General features: G+C 38.9%; 1 protein-coding gene across 2 annotated transcripts in view; it reads left to right on the top strand.

Moving 5' to 3' along the window:
• Positions 1 to 7,065: 7,065 nt before the first annotated feature.
• The window catches only part of PNPLA8 (patatin like domain 8, phospholipase A2), a 37,057-nt gene continuing 18,183 nt past the window's right edge, over positions 7,066 to 25,939 (top strand). The window contains exons 1-8 of one of the 2 annotated variants that reach the window (XM_054632452.2): positions 7,066 to 7,205; positions 8,248 to 9,460; positions 10,356 to 10,505; positions 11,738 to 11,889; positions 12,621 to 12,715; positions 16,205 to 16,376; positions 21,028 to 21,085; positions 23,252 to 23,446. In XM_054632452.2, the coding sequence (XP_054488427.2) occupies positions 8,339 to 9,460; positions 10,356 to 10,505; positions 11,738 to 11,889; positions 12,621 to 12,715; positions 16,205 to 16,376; positions 21,028 to 21,085; positions 23,252 to 23,446 (1,944 nt within the window). In that variant the 5' untranslated portion in view covers positions 7,066 to 7,205; positions 8,248 to 8,338. Of the gene's footprint in view, positions 7,206 to 7,422; positions 7,559 to 8,247; positions 9,461 to 10,355; positions 10,506 to 11,737; positions 11,890 to 12,620; positions 12,716 to 16,204; positions 16,377 to 21,027; positions 21,086 to 23,251; positions 23,447 to 25,939 lie in introns of those variants that run through there. The other variant, XM_054632451.2, reaches the window with a different exon arrangement.

Genomic DNA, 25,939 nt, shown 5'->3' with positions numbered 1-25,939 from the left:
GAGATTACGTCTGGAACAATAACTTTTAAACCTGTTTTAGTAAGAACTTTATTATTCGCTATTGCCAACATCATTCTTAGGTAAGTTTCTGATTTTACAGCTGTTAGTGACAGCAGTGAGTGAGGGGGCTACAGGGTCCAAAGCCTGGAACCAGTTTGCCTAATTCATGTTCTTATTATGGTGCTAGAATTATCTTCCACAATTTGTAAGCCATTCACTAAGTAATGCTTCTTTCCTATTGCTGCTGTAAAATGTCATGCAACTTTAATGAAGTGTTTACCCACAGAGTACAGAGCTTTTACTCTTTCTTGTACAACTTCCATCAGGCTATTTTAAGACAGAAATAAATCATTATAAATCAGTTATATAGGCTTCTGCCAAAAACTGTCTTTTTCATTTGCAGTATTCCAGACAGTCTGGGTTCTCTATTAGGATGTTAAATGGCCTGATAGCTCACCTGCCACCAGGGTCGTGGAAAGCAACTGATAGAAAAGGAGCTTCACCAAGGCTGGTCAAAGCAAAGAAAAATGGAGAAATAATGTGTAGCTTTAGGAGAAGGAACTAAGTTGAACTGGTTTTGATCAAGAATAACAATGCACTTTTTCCACAGATGAGGAGTTAAAAACAGATCTTTTTATTAAAGGAAAAAATGCTAAAATGGTACTTAGTACAATACTGAGAGGTCCAGAGCAAAGATCAAGCACATCAATAATTTAATTAAAAGACAATGTAAATAAAAATGACAGTCAGTGTCTCCAGAAATATTCAGTAAGCAGTTGCAAACACTATGGACAGTGAATTAACACCAGCAGACCTAAAGTAGACTCTGCATTTTGATCTACTTCCATTTACACAAAAAAAACCTTGGGTGACACTGTGGAGGGATAGAATGTAAGAAGATAGTGCAGAAGGTAATCTCACACCTGAGGAGCTGTGGCTGTACCAATCCCCAAAAACTGGGAACAGGCCTGCCCGTAACAGGGCACAGCTGTGTCCAATAAGGATGAGTGCTACAAAAGAGTGGGTTAGCTGGGTGAGGAGAGACATGGAGTTTGTTGGTTGTGCTGTGAGGAAGAAGGAGTCAGTGCTGCAAGGAGATGCCCATGAGAAATCACCAAGAAGGTATGGAACTTCTGCAATAAGATGGCAATGTGACACTTGCACAATCGTGCACTCAACCAGATGTTGCAGTAGCAAGATTCACATCTATCACTTTTTGAGTGATGAAAGGTAACAGAATGACTCTTATGATAATCACAGGGGGCTGAGGAGGAATTTATAATATGACCTCTAACACAAGTCTGAATTTTAAATTCTAAGTAATCAACTACATTATTCATATCTAGTTTATAATTATTTGATTGGCATACTCTTGTTTTGGCAGATGATTTCTAGAATGCACAAAAGGGTGGAGACCATCAGCTATGAGCAGTGCAGACACAGGAAATCAAATACTGAGGAAGAAAGACAAGGTGGGATTTGGTGAGATTTGTTACAGTTCTAGTACTGTGTATGCACATCACAACTAGCTAAGAGAACTGACATTTTAGAGTGAGATTCAGAATCTTGGGGATTTGGATTCTTTTTTGGAGGATGTATCTGGGAGAGGAAGAGGATAACGATACAAAATATTCACTGGCTTCTAGGTGAACTGATTACATAATATTTGGCACACTATAATATTCTATTAAGAGAGTTGCTCCCTTAGCAAACATGTTACTTACACATTATTGTCTAAGATTCAATGACAATAAGGAGCAAAGCAGCCTGATTACTTTGGGTAACTGAAGCAAGGCAAAGATACTAAGCAGCTGCAATCTAAGTCTTACATCATTTGCTCTTTGGATTTACCGAAGACAATTTCACAATGATGTGGCCACCTGGCAAGGACAGTTTTTTTGAAAATTTCTCTTTTATTTGAGTTGCTTAACCCTTTCTAAAGCCTCTAGAATTTTCAGCTCTTTGAAAAGAGCAAAATATTGAAGTGAAGTAACAGATAAAAAAGCAATATGAAAATAATGTGGAGAAGTTCTACTTGATTATTTTTAGTGTTTGTGCCAAAAACCACATCCAAATGAAAGGTTGCAGAAAGATCCATGCTGTCACAAGCACATGTTCAATCATCTGAATTCTGATTACTTTGAGAGTTTTCAGTGAATGTTTATTCAAGTTGGCAATTAACTATTCAATATTCTATCCCTGAAAACAATGAAATGTTTTCCCATTTTTGTCTGCCATCTAGCGTTAAGAGACAGAATACTTTTGTTTGCAAAGCCTAAAATATTTGCTAGCACTACGTGTTTCCTAGCTTCTGTCCATGTCATATTATGCTGATAAAAATACAAAACAGTGTTTTCTCTACACCATTTTTAGTAGAATACTGCTCTACTAATATATGTTAACTTGTCACAGTGCCTTGAAATACTTGGGTCTTTTTTCAAATTTGTTTGAGTCTCTCAGGTGATAGTTCTGTATTTTCAGAATACCATCCATAATCAATAAGACAAGTAAAAAGAAAATAATGCTATATATAAAAATGCTATTCATATAATAGCTTTTTATCAAACATACAGTGAGAGTATGTGCGAAGCTGTTTTCTCAAAATAAAAATTTCCTCATTTAATAGATCAAGAGTGAGAATCCTAGACTGACAAATTTTGGAACCGTTTTTTCTGGTAAAAATCCAATTTTTAACAAACTTCCTCATAACCCTTTATGACTTTACCTCCAAGCAGCAGTCCAAGACACATATACAAATATGAATGTGACAAATAATTAGTGGCATTGAATAAAAAAGTATAGCATGCTCATAATTGAACACAGGTAACTCACCAGAATTATTGACACCACAATACTTTGGCTATAACATGACAAAAATCACGTACACCTAAGAACTCTCTTTAAAACAGGAAGATTCACCACAACTGATGTGTAACTTGATTTACAAGTTTTCATCCTACCCACAAAATCATGTAGTAACAGGTATAATGAGCAAATGTTTTGAAGGCCTTTGATTTTTTTTTTTTTTTTAATTTAGTAGCAGAGAAAGACTGCATTAAAATCAAACCACTCTCAGTGTTGTCCTAAAAGGAAAACACTCATGTTTCATGGGACCACTCTGAAAGAGCTTGAGTGCTGGGTATGCAACCTAATAGAGATCAACAAAAACCCATCAATAATAACAAGAACAGATTTCTCCCTTGATATTTCCAGGGAAAGTACTGAAATGGAAGTATTTTTCAAATAGTCTATATACATCCTATTAAAATTTAAATATATTTCCAAATCATTTAAATGAGATTGTATTATGTGAAAATAACTACAGAGGTAGCCTCTGTCTGAATACCATAGGTGGATTTATCTCATCTAAAAAGTAGGTATTTAGTCAAACACAATGAACTCATCTTAGACTGATTTTATAAGCTCTCTTAGTAGTCAATCCTTTAAATAAATTTGAGATTTCTTCTTAATGTCATGAATACAGTAAAGAGAATACTAAATTGGCAAAACATTTGAGATGGTGCAAAATTTGTTCCTGGGAATACATCAATTTATCTTTTCCTGTCCAGTGTTTTTCAGTTCTTTTGTATCATTTCATGGTCGTTTTGAGAAGCTGATGGATCACACACCTCTGAACATGCCAGATCAGACAGGTCTGCCCATCCTTGGGGAGAGAAATATGGCAAGAACACATGGGTTTGTGATTGGACCAGAAATGTGAAATCCTTGAATCTTTTCCTTTGCAAAGGTGTGAATCAACACACCATTCATTGTACATATCCCAGTGGTGAGACAAATGTCTGAGCAGGCACAGGAGAGAATTTTAAAATGAGATTATGGGATAAAGTGTGATTGTGTAGGAAGGACATGTGCAGCTAAAAGGGATCAGTTGCCTCCTGCCTCGAATACCTTATTTGCCCGTCAAAGAGAGGCAGGATGTGCCCTGGCAGGATGAAGCTTATCATGCCCAAACTTCCTTCTTACTGAAGTTGTAGGTCTTGTTTTGCCTTAGCTTTTGTTGCTGTAAGGAAGCAAGCCACCCTGCTTAAAGCCAGCTCAGACTGTGGCTTCAGATGGGTGACTGCTTCTTAAGTCATCTGGTGAGATGCAACTTGGTTCAGCACACTGGCAAACACACTAGAGCCCTGGGCCTTACAGGAGAGCAAACACACCCAGGGAAGCTGCTTAAGCTGACACTGCTACACATTCTAAAAGTATCTGTACTGTGTTGCTCTCATAACAGCATTCAGGCTTTTACATGAAGTAACTCATACATCAAGAGGCAGTGAAACCTCCCTGCTTAGCTGCATCTGGCACCTAGGGCAGACCCCACTAGTGTTTGAAGTATTTGGTTTAAAAATAAGCTTAAGCATTTATAATGAAATCCTGTGAAAAATTAAAGAAGAGTAGATAAATCTTGAAAAGATAAGTACACCCCCACTGGATAGTACAACCGGATATGCAGTAATCTACAAACAAGGCAGGCAGACCATACCAGCAGAACAGGACAGAGGGCAGCAACTCTGGAAACATTTAATAGGGAACAGATGAGCACCTGGGTATGAAAAGGATCCTGATAATATGTGGCTTGTGAGTAATTTGTGGCCACTGAGTACTTCACCAAGGAAGTGACATGCCTTGAGTGTAAAATTGTCATTGCATTGGGTTAATGTGACAAGGTTTTGGTGGGGAAGAATGGGGAGTGGGACTACAGGGGTGGCTTCTGCAAAAAACATCAGAAGGTGCCCCTGTGTTGGCAGGTGTCCATTCCAGCAGGCTCAGAGATGAACCTGTCACTGGCCAAAGCTGGGCTCATCAGCAATGGTGGTAGTGCTCCTGTGATAATATATTAAGAAAGGGTAAAAGCTTCTGAGCAACAGCAGCTGGGAGAGTGGGGCGAGAATATGTGAGAGGGCATTTGGGTCAGTGAAGAAGGAGGGGAAGGAGGTGCTCCACGTGTTGGAGCAGAGATTTCCCTGCAGGTCCTGGTAGACCCCACACCAGAGCAGGCAGGGGCCTATGACCCCATGGGAAACCTGCACTGAAGCAGGCTCTTGGCAGGACCTGTGGCCCCATGGAGACAGGAGCCCACACAGGAGCAGGTTTGCTGTCAGAACCTGCAGGAGACCCACACTGAGCAGCCTGTTCCTGAAGGAAGGGACCCTTGCTGGAGCAGTTTGTGAAAATTGCAGCTCATGGGAAAGACTAACACTGCAGAAACTTGTGGAAGACTGTCTCCTGTGGGAGAGATACCATGCTGGAGCAGGGGAAGAGTTGAGAAGTCCTCCCACTGAGGAAGACGGGGTGGCATAGACAGTATGTGTTGAACTGACTGCAGAACCCATTCCTCATCCCCCTGCTCTGCTGTATGGGGAGCAGGGAGAGAACCTGGGAGTGAAGTTGAGCCTGGTAGAAGGGAAGGATAGGAGGAAAGTTTTAAGACATGATTTTTTTCTCATAACCCTACTCTGATTTCATTGGTAATAAATCCAGCTAATTTCCCCACACTAAGTCTGTTCTGCCCATGATGGTAAATGGTGAGTGATCTCTCTCTGTCCTTATCTCAATTCACAAACCTGTTGTTCTGTTTTCTCTCCCCTGACCAGTTGAGAAAGGGAGTGACAGAGTGACTTTGGTGGGCACCTGGTATCCAGATAGGGATGTCCTGCTCTGGGAGATGTGGAGAATTTAACCTGTGCAATTTATAAAAAAATACATGATAAAAATTACAATCTGTAAGGAGTATAAATTTTCTTTTGAAGAATAAAATTCAAGGCAAGAAAATTAATTTACTTCTTTATTTGTGAGGAAGAACAGAAGCAGACTACTGGGATCTGAAAATGTGTGACATGACCCTCCTAACCCTGATGGTAAGGACTCCATTGTTCCACCTGAGCACGCATTGCATCCATCCTCTCTTACCATTGCCACCTGAAGTTTTGGCAACTTCATTAAAACTGTTTCAGGCAGGCCGTGCAGACAGGAATCTCAGGGCCGGCTGCTGCTCTGAAGTCCGGCTGGGGAAGACCAAGGTGCCCCCTAATCCTGTCCAACCCGTGAAAAACATGCAGTCACTGTGGCCTGAGCATTAAACAGGAGATAGAGGGGAGCATATTCCCAAGGCACCTGCAGTGAGGAGCTACAAAGGCTGGGTAGGGACCCTTCTCTTCCCAGCCCCTTGCTCCCAGTGACTCCACAGGGTGCGGCATCAAGAGCCCAGCACTAGCAGCAGCGTGGGGCACAACCTGCTCCGCTGTGCCTGACCTGAAAGGCAGACGTGTCCTGGGCTGCGCCAAAAGCAGCGTGGGCGGCAGCACCAAGGGACGGGATTCTGCCCCTCTACTGGGCCTGGGTGAGACCCCACCTGCACCCAGCTCTGGAGTCCTCAACATAAGAAGGACATGGACCTCTTGGAGCAAGCCCAGAGGAGCGCCATGAAGCTGGTAAGGGAACCGGAGCGCCTCCCGTGAAAGGACAGGGCGAGAAAGTGTGGGCTGCTTTCTGGTTCTATGGGGACCTCAAGTACCTGAAAGGGACGGACATAGAAGCCAGAGAGGACAGAAACTATAGTGACAGGACAGTGAGTAATGGGCACAAACTGAAAGACGGGAAATTGCGGTTAGATATTAGGAAGAAATTTTTCCCTGTGAGGGTGGAAAGGCACGGAACAGGTTGCCCAGGGATGTGGATGCCCTGGCCGTGGCAGCGCTCAGAGCGAAGCTGGACGGGGCACTTAGCGGCCCAGAGCCCGGATATCGCTCCCCGTCCCATCCAGCCCCGCCCTCGGCAGCCCCGCGCGCGCCCACCGCCGGCGCCGCCCCGCCCTCCGCGTGCCGCGCCGCACGTCGCCACCCGCCCCGGCGCGCGCGCAGGCGCAGCAGCCCCGCCCCGGCCCTGACCGCGCTCTGCCCGGCCCCGCCCCGCCCCGCGAGCCGTCTCGCGTCACGCGCGTCACCCCCATCAGCTCCCCCTCCGCCCCCCCACCCCCCGGCGGCGGTCCGTGGGGCGCTGCCGCGCGCCCCAGCTGTTTCCGGCGCGCGGGGCGGGCGCAGGCGCAGTGCCGCGCGCCGCGGGTGTTGTGGTGCCGGGCCCCGGCGCCTCCCGCCCGCTCCGCCGGGGCGGCACCGCTCGCGAGGGCGCGGCCCCTGCCTGCCGTTCGGCGGCGGCCTGGGGAGAGGGGGGAGGCGGGAGCCACTGTCCAGCAGGTACCGCCTCCAGGACGGGCCGCGCCGCGCCGCCACCGGGTCGGGCCACGTCTCCAGCGGGTCGTGGGGCAAATGAGGACGGGGGGAGCACGTTAAGCGCGTGCCGGGCACGCGGAGATCGCTCGCGTAACGGGAGGTGGGCCGGGGACAGCGGGGCCTGGACTCGGTGCTTGTTTACAACGCCGCTCTCGGCAGCGTTTCGGGGAAATGGCGCAAGGCAGGAACAGCGGCCGCGCCTGCCCCCGGGACAGGAGGCGCCCCCGTGCTTATATAGCCCGGACCGGCCTGGGGCCCGCAGCCCGGCTGCGCGGCGGTCACCCGGCGGGACAGGCACGGCGTAGGCAGAGGAGACTGTAAGTAACGATGGTGCTGCCAGCGGCATTCACCTCTGCTCTCGCTGTGAAGTCGGCCTGCTCAGGAGTTGGCCTGTGTGCCTGCCTGGCAGCCCTTCTCGGCATTTGTCACGGGCGCTGGAGAAGCCTGGGCTTGCTTTTTCGGCAAATAATGGTTTTGCTCCTGCGATATCAGCACAACTCTGGTGTGCTGTGTAAAACGCCGCTCCACTAGTTGCACCTTTCTTTGCAGAGTAAGGATTATATCCTGCACTTGGCTCTTAGGATGGGCACGTTTTGTTGAACTTTCATCAGCACTTGGTGTCACTTCTCCCCTGTGAGGAATTCTGCTAAGGGGTATATAATGACATTTGAGACGTTATGTCTGCACAAGATAATTTGCTGAAGAAACAGCAATCAATTTTCTATATGTCATTAAGTACTATATGTCACGTGTTGCTCAAGATGGGCTTAAACTGTCCTTTAGGGAGTACCGTGTTGAAATGTTGGGGTGAGCTACCTACCAAATGTCCTGAGCAGTGGATTTTCCCATGAGATTATTTGATTTGATTTGAATGTTTGTCTGTGTTTACCAGAAGGATACAGAAGCTTCATCTGTTTTAAACAACTCTGTGATTTTAGTTTATCTTGTTTCTGATTTGGGGTTTCCATTGTTGGTTTTAATTTTTGTTTTGTTTTTTCTTTTTCAGACAACACTACATTACGGGACTTAATTATTGACATATATTTTTTGGAATGAAGTAGAAAGCAACGTAGAAAAGGTGCAATTATTTATAAGTTATGACAGTTCATTTATCCTTGGATGCATATTTATTCTTTTTGATTAACCCAAAAAGTCTTTGGTGGAAGCAGAGAAACAAATACCTGTGTTTCTGTAGACCTAAAGCCTGCTGGAGGACAAATCATGCTGCACACCTGAGAGTTTTTCATACAAGTGAGCCTTGGTGTAAGTGGGCCAAAAGCAGAACATTTTGGTATAACAAGTACATTTGTAGCCATGAGTTTTTATACTACAGAGTTTCCAAACTTTTAACTTCTTCTTCTAAAGGACTTACAAGGGTGAGCATTCGCATGTCACGAATTAAGAATACCATAGAATCTGTTTCGAAGGCAGTGTCTGGCACTCACAGTGAGCTGGTGTCACGGATAGCTCGATTAAAGTCCCATTCAGGTACTTTGGGTAAAGCAAATAAAAGTAGTGCAGATGCAAATAACATCAGCACAAATCTAGAAAATGATAAGCAAGTTACAGATGTCAAAACTCAGGATGATTGCAACAGAGGCCCAGCTGCAAAAAAATCCACTTGTGCAAGTGAAAACTTGGAATCTGTGTTAGTAGGTTCAAACGGTACTTGTCAAGATACCCCGGAAGTTTCAGCATCTACTAAAAGCCACCTTTTTCATGTAAGCTACTTTTCTACAAATTTTGGAGAGACTTACAACTTCGTAGCTGATCATATCAACTCTTACTTTAACAATTCTGTTATGGAACAAGGAAGAAAAAAGAATGCTTTATTACAGGACTCTGAAAGTGAAGAGAGGAATAAGCTTGATTCATCAGCAAATACTGTAACAAGTGAAGAAAAGAGAGTGAATTCAGCAGGCACTTTAGCTTCTGAAGCAGAGATCTTGGGTACTGAAAAGACAAATACTGCTCTCCCAGTTTCCACTAAAAAAAGTATCACCGACTTTCTTTCATATCCCAGTAACAGCGTACAAGCTTTTGTTGACAGCTATATTGGTGGGTTGGTTCCAAAGTTAAGATCTGATACAAAAGTTGTTTCACCAGAAAAGAGTAAACAGCAGGAACAAGAAGTGTCTGAGAAGAGTGATGAGGACAAAGCAAAAGAGGCCAAGACTGCAGAAGAGAGGGAAAAACATCTATCTCTTCAGAGAGAAAAGGCAAGTCTTTGTTCTGTATTAATTATGTATTATTTCTATGTGTATTTTATACAAATGTGTATATGTGCTACACCAGTGTATATACCTATATTTAAGCATAGACACACACATATTTACGTATGTAAATCAGTATATACCCGTGTATATACTTACATACATATGTACACATACTTTTACTTATATATAATTATATATGTGGTGTTCCTGCCCACAGCAGGGAGCTTAGAACTAGATGATCTTTAAGGCCTCTTCCAACCCAAACTGTTCTCTGATTTATTCTGTGCACTTTTATAAATGAATACATATATAAAATGATATAGATTTTATCTATATGTATGCATACTATTTGTAAACTTACAAATATATATGTACTTAAAAGTAGGTATAGATACATCTGTGTTAAGGTATTAGATGTTTTATGCAGGTATAGATCTGTTTATGCAAGTTTATATACAGTGTCTAAGTATGTATATATATACACACACCTCTGTGTGTGTGTGCTGTAGGTACATATATTTAGTTCATATATGCATAGAGTCCATAATTACAGATAGATCTAATTGTGGTATTTTTTGTAGTTATAGTAATTTTACAGTTTATGGTTTGTTAATGGTTTAAATACAGAGAGTTGCCCTGAAAGTCCATCTGAATACATATTGACCTATTGGTTTGGGGTATTCTTGCTGTAAACTTGATTTCATTTTCTACTAAATAAAGAATCAAAAGATTTTTGTTGACAATTTAAGCAGTGCTTACTTGGAACCTATAGGAGCCCTCTAGTACAACATGCTGTTCATTGCTTCTGAGAAATCTTAAAATAACTCTTGGAAATTAGTCTTGACAAACTTTACACATTTCTCAGAGTAGTTTTATGTTGTCTGTTTGTCTTCTTTAGATCATTGCAAGAGTGAGTATTGATAACAGGACTCGAGCTTTAGTTCAAGCCCTTCGGAGATCCACTAATCTAAAAGTCTGCATCAACAGGGTTGAAGAACTGACCTATCATCTTCTAGAATTTCCAGAGAGCAGAGGAGTTGCAATTAAGGTGCCAATAGTTTTTATGCTTACATGAAAATCAATCTGACAAATGATTGCTACAGAACAACATAAAGCCTCCTTCTGTGCTTTTGTGGACTAGTCATATTTCTTCTTTGCAAGGATTGTAGTTTGAGTGTCTCTTTTTATTACTTTTTAGCTGTTTGAAGCAGATTCATATGCAAGCTGCTGTGAGTTTAGCTAAAGGCTCTTGAGATTGCAATGTTTAATTTAGAAGCATACAGCATGGTCATGTGGATAGGTAGTATAGCTTTTTCCAGTGGTAGATAAAGGTCGTACACTGTGTCCCCTGTGGCAGTTGACCAAATGGGAATGTGCTGTACAGTTGATCTGTAAATGCACAGTACTTTCTATGCTTGTTTACATGCTTTCTTCCAAGAGAGGTGGCAGGAGAACCACCATTAACCAAGTTAATGCAATCTAGTCCTACTTGTTTTCTTCCCTGCATTGAGAGGGCAGGAGGTGGGTGGTAGACTATTCTAGAAGTACTAGCTAAACCACAGCATTTTTCAGCCTTGTGCCTTTTCCCACAAGATGTGACAAACCTGACAAAACCAAGATTGTAGAATTTCTGGAAGAAGTAGCCTTTGGGAATGGAGTGCAGTTCAGATGAATTATCTGAGCAGGGTATAGGTCAGGCATTCACATAAATATATGTGAGTTACTTTATTATGAAAGAGTGTATTCACTACTCCCATTTTGATTGCAATGCTATGTATCTTTGTGGTAATGTCCATTTAAAAAATATTCCATGTGGGAAAGCATTTTAAATTTTGTTTTGGTATTAGTGTACTTAGAAGGCATTTCTTGTTTTGAAGCAGTGCAGTACTTACTAAGCAGTCTGGAGTTTTGCCTGCACTTGGTGTGCCTCATACTCGAGTCTGCACTTGGCTGATGTGATACTAAGTCAATAAAATGAAACTGGTAAATGTAGCTTTCCTAGCTATTAACAATATTTACATAACATCTTGCTTGTTTAATTCTGATACTGTAGCAATGATAGTAGTTACTATAGCAATGAGGTGTGTACAGCATAATATTGACATCCTTTCTTTCTTTTGTTAGAGAAAAACATTGGTAAATACAGATTTGAAGACATTTTCTTCCAATTTTAACTGGTATATTACTTCTGTGCTTTAATGCTGTGCTAGTAAATTTAAGAATGGATTCTTTTGGTTTAAACATATGGTTAGAATGAAATATCCTTGTATTTATCAATAGGAAAAATTAATCCCATGCCTGTTGCGACTGAGACAGGCTAATGATGAAAGTCTTCAGGCTGCTGTTAGAGAAACTTTAGCTCTGATTGGCTATACAGACCCTGTGAAAGGCTGGGGAATTCGAGTCCTCACCATTGATGGAGGAGGAACAAGGTAAAACTTCTGGGGTTTTACGTACTTGTAACCTTTTTCATACTGTAACTAGAAGGAAAATTTCAGTCTCTCTTTGATAGATAAATGCCCAAGGAGTTACATGAGTTACATTTCTGTCCCATTTGACTATCTAAGGGATGGGTATTGTTTTTCTATGCAATTCTCCTTCAATGGTGTTTGTTTTGGTGCTCATTTTGCCATACACAGTTATCTTGCTCTATCCCAACAGAGTTCACACTGCTGCACTCCAGATACTGTTTTGTGATAGAGAAACATGAATCTGATGGTCTCTAATTCATCTCTCCCATTATCTCAGATACATTGAATTGAGGTCAAGCAAACCCCATACTGGAAAATATGCCCCCAAGGGGCATTATGTAGCCCTGTTAAGACCAAAATTTAAGTGCTGTGTAGTGGGAATGCAACTAAAATCTATCCTTAGTCTACATCCACAGAAGCTGATCACCTCCCAAGCCTTTGCTGTAAAACAACGTGGCTGTAGCTGTTGAATACTATTTTTGGTATGCCTGAGTATGTCATTCATATTTAGTATTCATCATTCTATTTCAACTGTGTCCTGCTGCTCTTTTATTAACTGAAATACTCAGGATTCTTACTGTTGCAGTTATTCAATTATAATTAGTTATAATGAAGCAAAGGTGATTGAAAAATGATTGGAGCTATGTAAGATAAGACTGCCATTGTATGTGAAGGGGAATTTTGTGTTTCAGGGGTTTAGTTGCACTTCAGACTCTACGGAAACTAGAAGAATTAACTGGAAAGCCGGTTCATCAACTTTTTGACTACATCTGTGGCGTAAGCACAGGTAATTATTAAGTCACAAGTTGGAGTTTTGCTATCAACATCTGAGAATAAATAGAGATTTTTCAGTTTCTAACTTAGAATGTAAGCTGAGAAAGTACATTTGTCATTTCTAGAGTCTTTCTTTTTGCTTCTGAATAAGAACTTTGGGCAGTTCATGGCAAACTTTTGGCTTTAAACTGATTTGTTATTTTTTCAATTTATGTGAAATCTTCAATTTGCACATAGAAACAGTTATCTTAGGTATTTATGGAGCTTTACAGACTGCTGAGGTAATAGTCCTCAAGAACTGGTGCTGAGTCAGTCATGTTTCCTTTATTAATTTAACAGCAATGTTTCATCTTTATTAATTATCTGCCAGAAGGACAGAATGTACCTGTAGCAAGATCTTGAATGATCTAATAGAGGAAGTGGTCAATGCTGTGGTGTCTTCCCTTCATATGGGTCTGTACAGGCTGGAGAAATGGCTTGACAGGTTCAGTAAATCCAAATACAAAGCCTGAGGTGGGCTGACAGCCTAGAAACCAGCTTTGCAGGAAAGGACCTGGTCTTGTTTGGAACAAGTTGGATGTGAATCATCACTGTACTCTAGAGCAAAGAAAGCTGACTACATTGGCTTGCATGGATGAGAATGTACCCAACAATTGAAGTATCTCTGTTTGGCCACAAAGGTCTTGTTATGGGCTCCTCTATAAACCCCTAATCTTTTGGGTGTGTTTTTCTACTGGGTGCATCTGGCAGAGAGCCAGGGGGCTGGAGATCATGACATGTAAAGGAGAGAGTGCAATAACCAGGTTAATTTGGCCTTGAGAAGGCTAGGGGTGGGCCTTTATCCTGGTTCAGCTAATAGGAAAATAAAGAGAAGATGGATCTAGAATAATTTTTAAGGTGTACAGGGGTAGGGGAAAAGCCAACAGACAAGTTGGAGTATGGGAAGTTATAATTAGGTATGGGATGATGTTTTTCTTGCAGGGATGGTCAGACACTGGAAAGAGTTGCCCGTTCAGACTTTGTAATCTCTGTCCATGGAGATGGCTGAGCAAATCCTGAGTAACCTATTCTAATTATACCTGTTGGAACAGGAGGTTGGACCAGATGATGTCTACAGGCCGCACCCAGACTTATTTACACTTGTGACTCAGTGATAAGTTACTCCTCCCTAGAAAGCAGGAAACTCCAAAGCATAAGTTTCTCCTTTAAAGACAGTAATCTCCTTCAGAAATTGTTAGACCAGTAGCAGCACAAGTATGTTTTTTAACATAGGAGGTATGCTGTAGTTTACTAGGTCAGTTTCCTTTAGAAACCCACATTCTTCAATTTTTTTGTCATACTTCTATTCGATCAGAAACTATATTAAACACAGATCACCCTGAGTAGATGAAGTATGTTTCAAGAGATTTGCTTAATAGACTAAAAATAGCAGAGGAGAGTGTTTAGGTCTCCTAGACAGAATTTGTTTGTAGCCACAATATAGTTCCCTGCTTTACATTTTTAATACTCTTCCAAATAAATCCTTCATTAGTTAGTGTAGCAGTAAGAGGTTTCTTTGGACGATGGTTTCCCTACAAAACACTTCTCCAGTGTTGTCTTCAATGAATAAAGGTGTTTTACCTTGGATAGAGAGGCCTTGTGTTCTTAATTTACTCCCACTATTGTCACTAGAACTAACTTGGTTTTTAATTCTTCCTTAAATTTTGGAATTTATGAATGACTGCTAGTAAGTACTTAGCATATTCTTTTAAATTTTGTTTATGCAATTAAGCTTTTGTCTGCAGTTGTCCAGTTTGCAATAATAAATGGAAAGACATGTCTGGGTGAGGCTGTGCATGTCTGTCTGGCAGTTCTGTTTGTATTGACAGTACATATGCCAGTAGTCTTGCAGTTGAATGAATTGTGCTTTACAAGAGTGATGCATTAAATGGTAGGAAGGATGCCTCTTGTGCACTGTACTTCTCTTTTCTGCTGCAGTTTTTGTATTTCTTACTATTGTTCAGCTGCTTTGCCTTTGACGTTTGGAAATGCCCCTGCTGTGAATTCAGCATCACTGTCTTTGTGGTTATCTTCCCCATGCTTCTCTTCACTGCGGGGTCAGAGGGTATAAATGCAGGCAGTCACAGAGAAAAATCATTGCAATGATCTAATAGATTCTGCATACTTTGAATCTGCTCACCAAAATAGCAGATGTGTGATATTTTAGAACTGGTGCTGGAGAGTTTAGAAAAAGAGCATGTGGTAGAGGATTTGCATGACTCAGGAAAATGGTGTTTCTCTGCTGCTAGGTGTTAAGTCTGCCTTGAATACAGACATCTGGTGATTTGGCAATTGAGATTGTTTCTCTTGATGAAACTTTGTGTCAAGTATGATGAAACTTTGTGTCAAGTAGGCCCAGGTTGCCTTAAGGATGTGAGCTGCCTTTTAAGACACTGAGACCATCAATCCGCTAATGCTCAGCTCTCGCAGCTGGTGGGCACTGTGAGAGTGAAAGAGGGCTTGGAAGTCCTGTGTCTTTTAAAGCCTTCTGTAACTTCCTGCATGTAGTTTTTTTCTGCATTTTTGTATTTTATTTTTTTTATTTATTTTTATATATATTTTAAAAATATAATATAAATAATATATAATATATTATATATTTTTAAATATATTTTATTTTTATTTTTTTTATTTATTTGCATTTTATTCTGTATTTTTACTCTCTTTCAAAAATTGGCACCTTTTAAAATTAACTTTATTCAAGCCTATGGCATTTATTTCCAGATTGAAAAAACCATGTGTCCTAATTGTTTCTAATGCTTAATTACATGTTCTCACAGTATGGCACAACTAGATTTAAAGTTTTGTGTGTCCCTTTTAATTTAATATATCTGAGAATTGTAATAATGTATTAATTGTATTTTTCCACAGTTCTTTTAATGGTGTTTAGCAGCAATGCTTTTTGAGTGCTGTTATTTTGTTCTTGCAAGGGTAGGTCATAATTTTTGTTAGGGACACACTAGATGGCAGCATGTATGAAACTAATTATAAATGGTTGGAACCAAATGTAATCCAAACTACTGGAATCTCCTTTATTTTTGCAGAATTTTCTTAGAATATTTCTCTGTTGACTTAAGAGTTTGCATGGTAGCGAATAATGCTCCAAATAAATTTTTAGTACCACAGCACAGATTTCTCTTACTCATTTCTCTTTCCAAGTAAAGTAGTAGATTTTGTTAGCTTTCTGCCATATGCTTGTTGTAATCTGCAAAATGAAATAATACAATGTTTGAACTTCTCATATTTCTGTTTTTGAAATCGACTTTTTCTGTATTGTGTATGTTCTTTTAAAACATGGTTTGTGATCTCTGAGCAGGAATTTAGTGAAATAAATGTCAGTTGGTCTTGCTGTTTCAAGACAGATATTCTGTTAACCTATGAACTACATTAACTGGTAATCCATCTTTGTAATCTTACTCCAGAATACGTTTTTGTAATATTGCAAAATATTTGTTTTTTTCAGGAGCTATATTAGCTTTTATGTTGGGGTTGTTCCATATCCCCCTGGATGATTGTGAAGAACTGTACCATAAGTTAGGATCAGATGTTTTTAAGCAGAATGTCATTGTTGGAACAGTCAAAATGGGCTGGAACCACGCCTTTTATGACAGTGATATATGGGAAAAAATGCTCAAGTAAGTAAAAGATAATCAGATGAAAAATAATTAGTGCAATGACTGAGTGCATTTGGTTTTGTTATTGCTTCACTGGTGTGCAGATTCTTAAAACAACTAGAAGGGATTAACATATACTCTCATTCTTTTGAAATAGCTGTTTTCATATTTACCACGATGCTGGAAGCTTTTAATGTAATGATTTATGTTTCTGGGGAATAAAGTAAGCTTTACTGCACTGATTTCTGATTATATTCCTGTATGCTCGCCAGCTCTGCTAGATCTGACTCGTTACAGATTTGCTACAAATTGTACTAACCACCTGCTGTGCCCTTTTTAGTAAAGGAGATTGGTGAGAAATGAAATAATATGCTGTAGTAGAGATTTTTAATGTTTGCTGCTATATTGGAGGGCTTTGTCCATTGCCACTTTCTTTAAAAGGGAAATGAGCTGTAAGGGTTGCAATGAAAAATTATCTGCAGTGTCAGAGTTGCCTGTGAAGTGTATTCACTTGCATTGATGGCTATTCAGGAAAAGCCACTAGAAAGAATTATTATATTACAGGTTTTATTTCTTAGTTTTATTAATCTGTATTTGTATTGATGCTCAATTGTTTACCATTTTTAGCAAGCTAATGTCATAGCTTCCCAACCAGCATAAGTTGACCCTGCCACTGAAAGAACTGAACAATCTTTTCTGAGAGACAATGTGAAATGGTAAAAGATTCCTCTTGATAAGTAATAACAAGTTCCTTTGGGAATGCAATTACTGTGTTTTATGGGATTAAAAGTGTTTTTATGACATAATAGTGCGAATACCAGTAGTGTCTGAATTTTAAGCTTCTTACTTCTTTGATGAATTGGAGAAAGAAGCTTGCATATTTTTAGAAATAAATGCATTTATCAAACTAATATCATTAGCTTTTCTTCTCAGGTATCTAAAGGTGGTTTTTTAGAAATTGGATTTTTCTCTGTCTTCCCTCATTTCATTGCCCACCCAATTAAATGAAGTCTTGTGAAAGTCACAATAACCTAAGGTGAAAGTATTTTACATTACTTTAATTAAAATACTGTTGTTTTTCTGCAGCTACATGTAGCACATGAGGGAGGTAAAGAACTCCTGTGCAATAGACAAAAGCAGGCAATTAATTTACTCTATGGATAATATATTAAAAAATAAATGTGCTGATCAAAAATGACTCCTTGTCACCTGCACTGTTGAAGGGAGATGCTATGCCTTTGTTGAAGGGATTCCTAGAGGCTTCCCTGTGGTGTGGGGGCCTGGAGCTGAGAAGGGATTTGTAAGGTTATCTGGTATCTCTGTACAGCAATATTGAAGGTCAGGTCTAACATTGTTACAGCATGGGGAAACTGCTGTATGCTTTGTTCTGAATTTAAAAGCATTACTTGTGCTATGTGTGTTTTTGTAGTTTAAATGGTAACTTATCAGCCTTGCTTGAAATAGAGACAATCCACTGACAGTGTACAGACATGTAATGTGTGTTTAGTCCTACCGCAATATCAGTGGTGGTATTTTCTGTTAGAAGGTATTCTTGCTGAAAATAATTAAGTTGATATTTCATTGGTCTAATATTCTGTGCATTCATGGGGTATATTATAACTTGCATTTCAGAAAATGACAACTAATTTTGGTTAACTGACATTTCGTTCAGAGTACTTTAGGTAATTGGTTTCATATGTTCTATGTATGTCTATTTTAACTCTTAAGTATTTCTTGAGTAGCAATTTGAGGACTGGTTTTAATGATTTACATTATGCAGAAGACTTTACTTACAACATATCAGTATATATAATGCTATACTGAATGCATTTGTAAGAACCTGGCTTTTAGTTCCAACTTCTCTCTTTTCTTTTGACTGTTGTTGACATATAAAATTTTCTTCTTGCATGCTGTCTTAAGAAACTACTGGAGAAATTTGGTGAGCAGCTAGGAGTTTTCACAAGCTAGCTAAAATCTCATGTTGGGAATTTATAGTCTTGAGAAGCAGTGACTGTATGAAGCGTAGGATAAAAATTGTGTTCTCTTTTGGTAGGAAAATGGATAATGCATGTGTTTAGGAATACAGGTAATAATACTTCAGTATTTGTTTTGCAGAGTGAAATATAAATTGACACTGCTCTCTAGTCACTAGCTGGGTAACACATTCCATACCAGCACATGGTATAAAAGTCTCTTCTGTAGGTTTGGTAAAGATGTTTTCTGGTACTACTGTTGCTGTTGGAAGAGGGTGAAAGTTACAATTTTGCCTTTTGCATTGAGTGCTCTTTCTCCAGAATATTTGCATCACTGCTGTAGCCCATTAGAATGTTTCTTCCAGCATATGGTTGACAATATGTTCTTCATAGCAATATTGAAATAAGTGTTGCAATATTAGTGACTTGAAGCAATAAAAGAGCGATGTTTGTGAAAGAGACTCGTCGTTTAAGTAGGTCATGTCTAGAGGACATAGGTCACAGACAGACACAAAGTAGATAAATGGAAAAACAGGATGGCATAATAACTGATGAGTGGAAAAATGTAAAATGCTTACAGGATTTAAAGTAACTTTAATATCAAAAGTGATTTGGGTTGTCACGGACAGTTTAATGAAACATCTGTATGCTTGTGGTCAGACAAGATGTTTCAGTGTGTGACTGTTGGGATTGAAAATACATAAAATACTATAATGCCATTATATTAATTTACAACACAGTTTCATTTAAAATATTATTTACAGTCCTGGTTTCCCCATTTTAGAGAATATTTCTGTTGCAAGATTGGGGAAAAAGTAACCAGTGGCCTAAAGACATCACACATTAAGAGTCTTTATCATTAACAAAGGCAAATGTGTTAAAGTGGTAATTTGAGATAGTAAGGCATCTTGAGAATTACCAGTTTCTTCTTTTCTTTGATAACAGAGGACTATTCAATAAAATTAGAAGGCTTTATTTTTTAATACAATATGTGAATAAACTGTGGAATTGCTTCTGTTGTGACTTCATAAAAGAAAATTAAACAATGAGACAAATGCTTTTGTTTAATTTGCAATTACAGTATTAATGGTAGCAACAGAACTAAACTAAATGTGGAGGTGATACTAAACTTTTCTCCTTAGACTGTAATGTCTGAAGTTGCATAGTTGTTGAAAGGATTTCTTGTACCTACTCTGGCCTTCATAAAAAGTTTCTGGCCTTCATAAAAAACAGGATGTGATGAGATAGTTATTCAGTTTGATGGTTCCCATACTTAAGCAGAGGATATTGCTTATGCATTTTTTTAATCTTTGCATTTGGGGTTTGGGAAAAATACCTAATACAGACATTGCAGAAATAGATGAAAGTGATGCAAATCAGTAGATGGCTTTGATATCTCACCTCTGTCAGTCCCATTTCTTTTATTCCTACTTCATGGTTCTGTGTGCCTTCATCTCCTTCTGCAATCAGTTAATGAGTGCAGATGTCACTCTTCCCCTTTTGGCTGGTGATTCTGAGACTAGAATCAAAGCAAAAACAAAACTGTGCTACAGGTACAAGAATTGTGTCAGCGGGAGTTTTCCATTGTAGGACTGGAACCTGTCTGCCTTCCTTCCTCCCTGTCAAGGACATGTGTGCAGCCATCCTTCAAGCACAAATATCCACTAGAAGAGCAAATTGTCCTAATTGCATATACAGTCTACTGTCTGCATGGAGGACTGCTGCTATGGTAGCCTTTAAAGATTCTTTTGTCTTCTGACCTGAGTAGGTAGATAAAGTTGTTGTTTTTAACAGTGGAAGTGCTACTCCCTCCTGTCATGGGTGCAAGCTGTAGATAGATGATTTCATAATAACAGCACATGGAATATCTTTACTTTAAAAGTGTGGCAGTATAGAAAACCAAAATTGCAAAACAAGACTGATGCACCTGTCTGCTAGGGGAGGAAGAAAGCTTGCTGATTTAAAGGAAAGCCTGTTTGGAATAATTTTTGGTGACCACCCAGTCTCTATTATACCTTTATGCCTTTATTGTAAGCAAATCAAAGTTGAAGTAGATGGTGAGGTGAGATCACTGGCTAGTATGCTAATTTGCTCCAATCTCCTCTGCTGTGCAGAAGGACTATCTTCTAGTTGACACTGGGAATACTGACCCTGATGAGAAATTACAGTGCTGACCATTAGTGTGATTTATGAAAATGTATTCATGTGAGAAAATATTACCTCAGAAAGGAATGGTAAATGCATATTGGATTACTGTTACGGAAGACTACATGTAGATGTTTTAACTTTCTTCTAAATTATATGGAATCACATCTTTCTCTCTGTAGCTTTTGTTTCTGTAACTACAGAAGAGTAATTCTTCATTACTGTAGAACCACTTAATAAGGATGTTGACTTTTTGATTCCTAAATTGGCAAAGAATTTGGTCTAACTATGTAGTTGAGTAATTGTAATGATTTATGGTTAGATATTTGAATCAAGACCTCTTCAGTCGCTCTTCAGACTTATTTCCAACAGGCTAGAAGGTTTTGAAGTGTTGGTGCATTGAAGTCACTTGTATAAATGGGATTGTTAAATTGAAATACAAACATTGCTTCTTTTAAATGCGAAGGTCTCAGAAATAAGGATGATAAAAATGTATGTTGTTCACTTGTTCATGCTAAATTGATGGAGCATTTTCAATTTTTTGCACTTTTTAGAGAAAAAATGGGCTCAAATCTTATGATTGAAACTGCAAGAAAGTCCAAATGTCCAAAGGTAAGGACAGTTTTCTAAGGTTAATACTAATTGTATATTTCACAAATACTCTTAAGAGTTCTGAGTAAATTCTATACCTAGAAGAACATTGGATAGACAGCATGAATGTTAAAGTGCTCTTCAGGCTTCTATATGTGATAACCCATGCTTTTAAAGGATAAAAATTAATTAGATTCTTAAATTTTGGCAGCAATTTCTGATATTTTTATTACTTCTAGTTGGAATATATTGCAGAGATGTTAAAAAACTTGTAAGTGTAGAAATACTGGGTCAGCATTTTGGTGTTGTGCCAAGTTTGTTTTTTTCATGTAAGAATTCTAATGTCTGGAGATTCTGTCCTGTCAGCTGTGATCTGTGTTACTGTGTTGCAAGAGGGCAGGGTTTCTTCTCACTTTGTTTGGAGTACCTGGTTTTCTCCATTCACATTCTTGGGCCCCAAGATCTTTTCTCTTCCTGTCTGATGGAAAAGGCACTAAGTCATAGGAGGGGTGTTACATACAGCAGCATGAGAGTGAAAGATGAGAAAGCAAGGGTATTTTATTTTTGGTGAAGGATAGGGTGTGAAGAAAGAAGCGAAATATAATAGGATATATTTCAGAACAATCTGTAATTAACAGGTGTTTTGGTGTCATAGCACTATATTCAATGCTTTACTGTTAAATGGAAGATATTCACATTTTTCTAAACATAGAAACGTGTGCCTTACTGACTGCGTTCCTAGGCCGTGTCTAAAACAAGGACATGAAAAGGCTGGTGTGGTATGTTGCTTTCTGAGAGAGAAGCTATCCTGTGTTGACTTGAAAGTTATCTTTGAACTGGGATCTTTGGCTTCCTTCCATGTTCTTCAGTAATAAAATGTGAATATAAATAGAGCTGAAACTAGCTGTTCCCACTAATCTCTTTATAGTTCTGTCAGTGGTGGCACTCTTTACAAGGCACAGCAAAATCAAAATAAAACACAGTTCTGTGCTCTGCTGCTGCTAAATTCATTACAAGATGGGTTTTTCCAGAAGGTGCTGAGCACTTTGCAACATAGGCTGTATCATGGAGTGTATATGGGTATTGCCAAAAATGAAAGCATCCTTTTAATAAGTTTTCTATTATATTTTCTGAAGTTTTTTTCTTACTGCTTCTGGTAGTGCTTAGAACTAAGCCCTCCTTTTGAGAAAAACAGGAAACTTCCTGCATCAAATGATGGGGGGTGAATCAGGCAGTTTTGCTTTTGCATTGTAATGTAGAAGTTACATTTTTGTTTTCTATAAGGATGAATTTACAGTGAATAAAATTATTTAAATTAAGTAGCTGAAGAGTGAAAATGCATACAGTGATATCACAGCATCAGCTGTGCTGTTGAGCAACGTTTCATGAAAACACCCTACTCTGTAATACAGTAAACAAGATAGAATTGAGCACCCACTTGGCTGCTGAAGAGTGTTGTTCTGACAGTGCCAGCCAGGCTGGCTGCATCACCTCTAAAGGTCTTGCACATTCTAACACTCATCCATAACTACATGTACTTTCTCCTTGTGATTAGATATGTAAGATGTATTCTTTTTGTTGTCATAGTTGGGGTTTTTTCGATGGAAATACCATTTTGGCTTTTCACTTAGATGAACATATGTGATTTTGTTACTGACATTTTATTATCCTTACAAAAAAAGCCTTGAAAGACTTTGATTCTTGTGCAGGAGAGATTCTTACTACAATTCTTTAACTCCAGTTGCAATATAAAGTAATCATTTTCTTGGAGAAAGAAATTGATTGACAGTTCTGACATTCATATTTAATGGCAGTGTTGTATTGCTGGCTACAGACTTCTGAGAATGAAACACTATTTCAAAAGGAAAAGTATTTAAAAATCACATAGTTGACACCCACATTTTGTTTAAATATCATAGATATTCATAGAAACAGAATAGCCATGGAAACAATTAATTGCCAGTTTAAAATAGCATTTTCTTTAGGGATTTGGGTCTCTTGTTTGTGTTTTACTTTCCCTTTTAAAATTTAGCTAGATATTAAAAAAATGTAAATAAATAATGAACCTAGTAAGATTCCAAAGGTGCATTAATGTATACATTGAATTTCATATGGTGGGAAGCTTTCATTCTCATATTATGGTTATTATCATCATATATAACTAATTTTTTCCTCCTCATTTACTAGGTAGCTGCAGTAAGCACCATTGTAAACAGAGGAACACCACTGAAAGCATTTGTGTTTAGAAACTACAACCATTTTCCTGGCATTAAGTCCCATTATATGGGAGGCTGTCAATATAAGCTGTGGCAAGCAATTAGAGCATCATCTGCTGCACCAGGTTACTTCCAGGAATATGTTTTGGGCAGTGATCTTCATCAGGTAAGTTGAAATCTTCTCCTTGAGTAAATATTTTCCAATTTTCCAACACGTGAGAAAAAACATGGTCTGAATCTCTGAATGAAAACTAAGCAAATAAGTTGGTAGTACAAAGGAAATCTAGGACAGATGGGGTAAGAAAAGATATTTTTAGCTTCTATAGCCCTTACAGAACTAGAAAGGCTTAAAAATCTTAGTCTTCTCAATACAAACCTAAGCTCTTCTGCTATTGCTTTCTTCTCTGCCTAGGAGGAAACCTTATATGAGTTGTAAATTGCCTCTGACTTCCTGCTTGCAACTGGTATGTTGCTGAGCATTATTTCACTAAATAGGTGGTGTAACTTAAAAATATAACAGTATTGTAAAATGTGAAAAAACCAGATTATACACTTCAGCATTGTTTTTATTAGTGCACTAATTCAGTTTATGGTCTACTTTTTAATTCTTTCCATTGATAGCTTATTCAGCTTTACCCTAGTTCTGGGCTAGTAAGAAGAGTAAGAGATGCCACAGAAGTAAGATTAAACCGAGAGGACAACTGCAAAAGAAATTCTCTTGAGGATAAAGCAGTGTCTCCTATCATCACTGCATGCTGTTTTATTATATTACAGCCTCTCTTGGTGACCCTGATAAGTAAAGAACAAAGCACATGAATTTCTTTAGTAGTTTTTTAACCATGGGATTTTAGCCCTCCAGTGCCCCTGTATTATTCTGCAGTTCTTCAGGTTTTCAAAGAATACTTCTTGCAATGCATACTAATTAAAAACTATTAGTATTTATTTTAATAAATACCTGATGCAGATCTGTGGCAGAAAAGACTACAAAGGGTGACTGAACCAGAGACCTTCAACAAAGAGAGCACAGGATTGACACTTAAGTTTAATGGAAGCATCTGTTGCATTTCTGTTGTATTAATTCATATGATGGCAGTAGCCTCAAATGCTGGAAAACAAGTAGCATATTTTGAGTAATAAGATGTACCTGGATCACATACAGAATTTCTGATGGTGTCCATTAGAACACTGTGTAATATCCTTAGCAATGTAATGGGCTTGAGTAGTACTGAAATTTAAAGGCTAACAGATAAATGAGTGTAAGATGAAATAGAGAAAAATTCATTAGATTAAGAGGCGGTAAAAAACCACGATGTGTACAAGCAAACAAACAGCTAGAATTTTATCTGAATAAAGACAGCATATTTCCATATTTTGATTCAACATCTATAAGGTGATGAAATAATTCAGCTATCTAAAAGCTGCATAGAAATTAAGAGGTGAAGGGGAAGGGCTCAGGTTCAGGCTCAGGAAGGGAGACTCTGAAGTTTCTTTCATTTTATTGTTTCCCTTTTTCATTTAGGACACTCTTCCTCCCTCCCTCCCTCCCTTGACTGCCCCCCACAACCTTCCTGGTACAGTGCATCTTGTTAGCCTCAAAACATTTTAATCAACTACTATCTGAAATAAGCAAATAAGTTTTGACAGGTTTTTAGAACTAAAAGTGGAATAACACATCAGATTCCAAGCCAAAGCACTGCTTGAAATCTTGAAGTGTGTTCATCTTCCATCTGGACAAGCAAAACTGGGAAGGGAGCTGCTTTAGCCTTGGGAGCTGTTCCAAGCTGCTCTGTAACTGATTGGATGGGTCAGTGTTAATCTATGTAAAGAAGTTTTCTTTCTCTTTCACCTTTCCACCCATTCTTTCCTTGAATTGAAAGTACTTGGAAATTGATCTGTGCTTTTACATGAAGGATAGCTGAATAAACAACATGATTTTATAACTTCTACACAGTGCTTTACACAATTCTTCATCTTAATAGTTTCTGAATTACCAGACTTGTGTGAAATGCAGTAAGGCTGGTACTTATTTCATCTATTTCACTTTTAAGTCCAGTTTACTGGACTAGGGAATGTATAATTGGTGTCAATAGAGATCAGATTCAGTATTTTCAGACACACAGGACTGGAATAAAGTCTACTTATTTTTTTCCTTGCTCCAGAGTCTTTGGACAAAGCCCTTCCATCTGATCTTACAAACCCTGTTTCCCAAGTTCACCATTCTTCTCTATTTTATGTATTATAATTATTGAAAGCTGCTGCTTAGGATGTAATTCACCTTTGTCAGCCATAAAGAACTAAATATGTTCTCAGTACTGAAGCAGTTTATTGTATTAGAACAAGATGCTAAATTTTTGGATTCAAACTTTTTCATATAATCTGAAAAATCTCTTCTCCCCAGCCAGGAATGTTTAAATATATTTGAGTTCTTATAGAAACCACCTTTCATGTCTGACATGCTTTTCTTTCCCCAGATTACATTTTTCTTAGCACTTTTCTTACTGCATCTCTTTTTTCATAATTATCTGATTTGTGTGGGGGGGTAGTTGGATGTCCAGGTACCAAGTTACTACATGGCAAATGCTCCATAACTGTCGTCATGCAGCTTTCTAGCAGAGATTATAAATCCACTGCACACTCTGAAACAACCTTGAATTGCCTT

Source organism: Agelaius phoeniceus, chromosome 5 (genome assembly GCF_051311805.1).
Source record: "Agelaius phoeniceus isolate bAgePho1 chromosome 5, bAgePho1.hap1, whole genome shotgun sequence".
Lineage (NCBI taxonomy): Eukaryota > Metazoa > Chordata > Aves > Passeriformes > Icteridae > Agelaius > Agelaius phoeniceus.
Note: the sequence above shows the minus strand (reverse complement) of the source record. Positions and strands in the feature narration are given on the sequence as shown.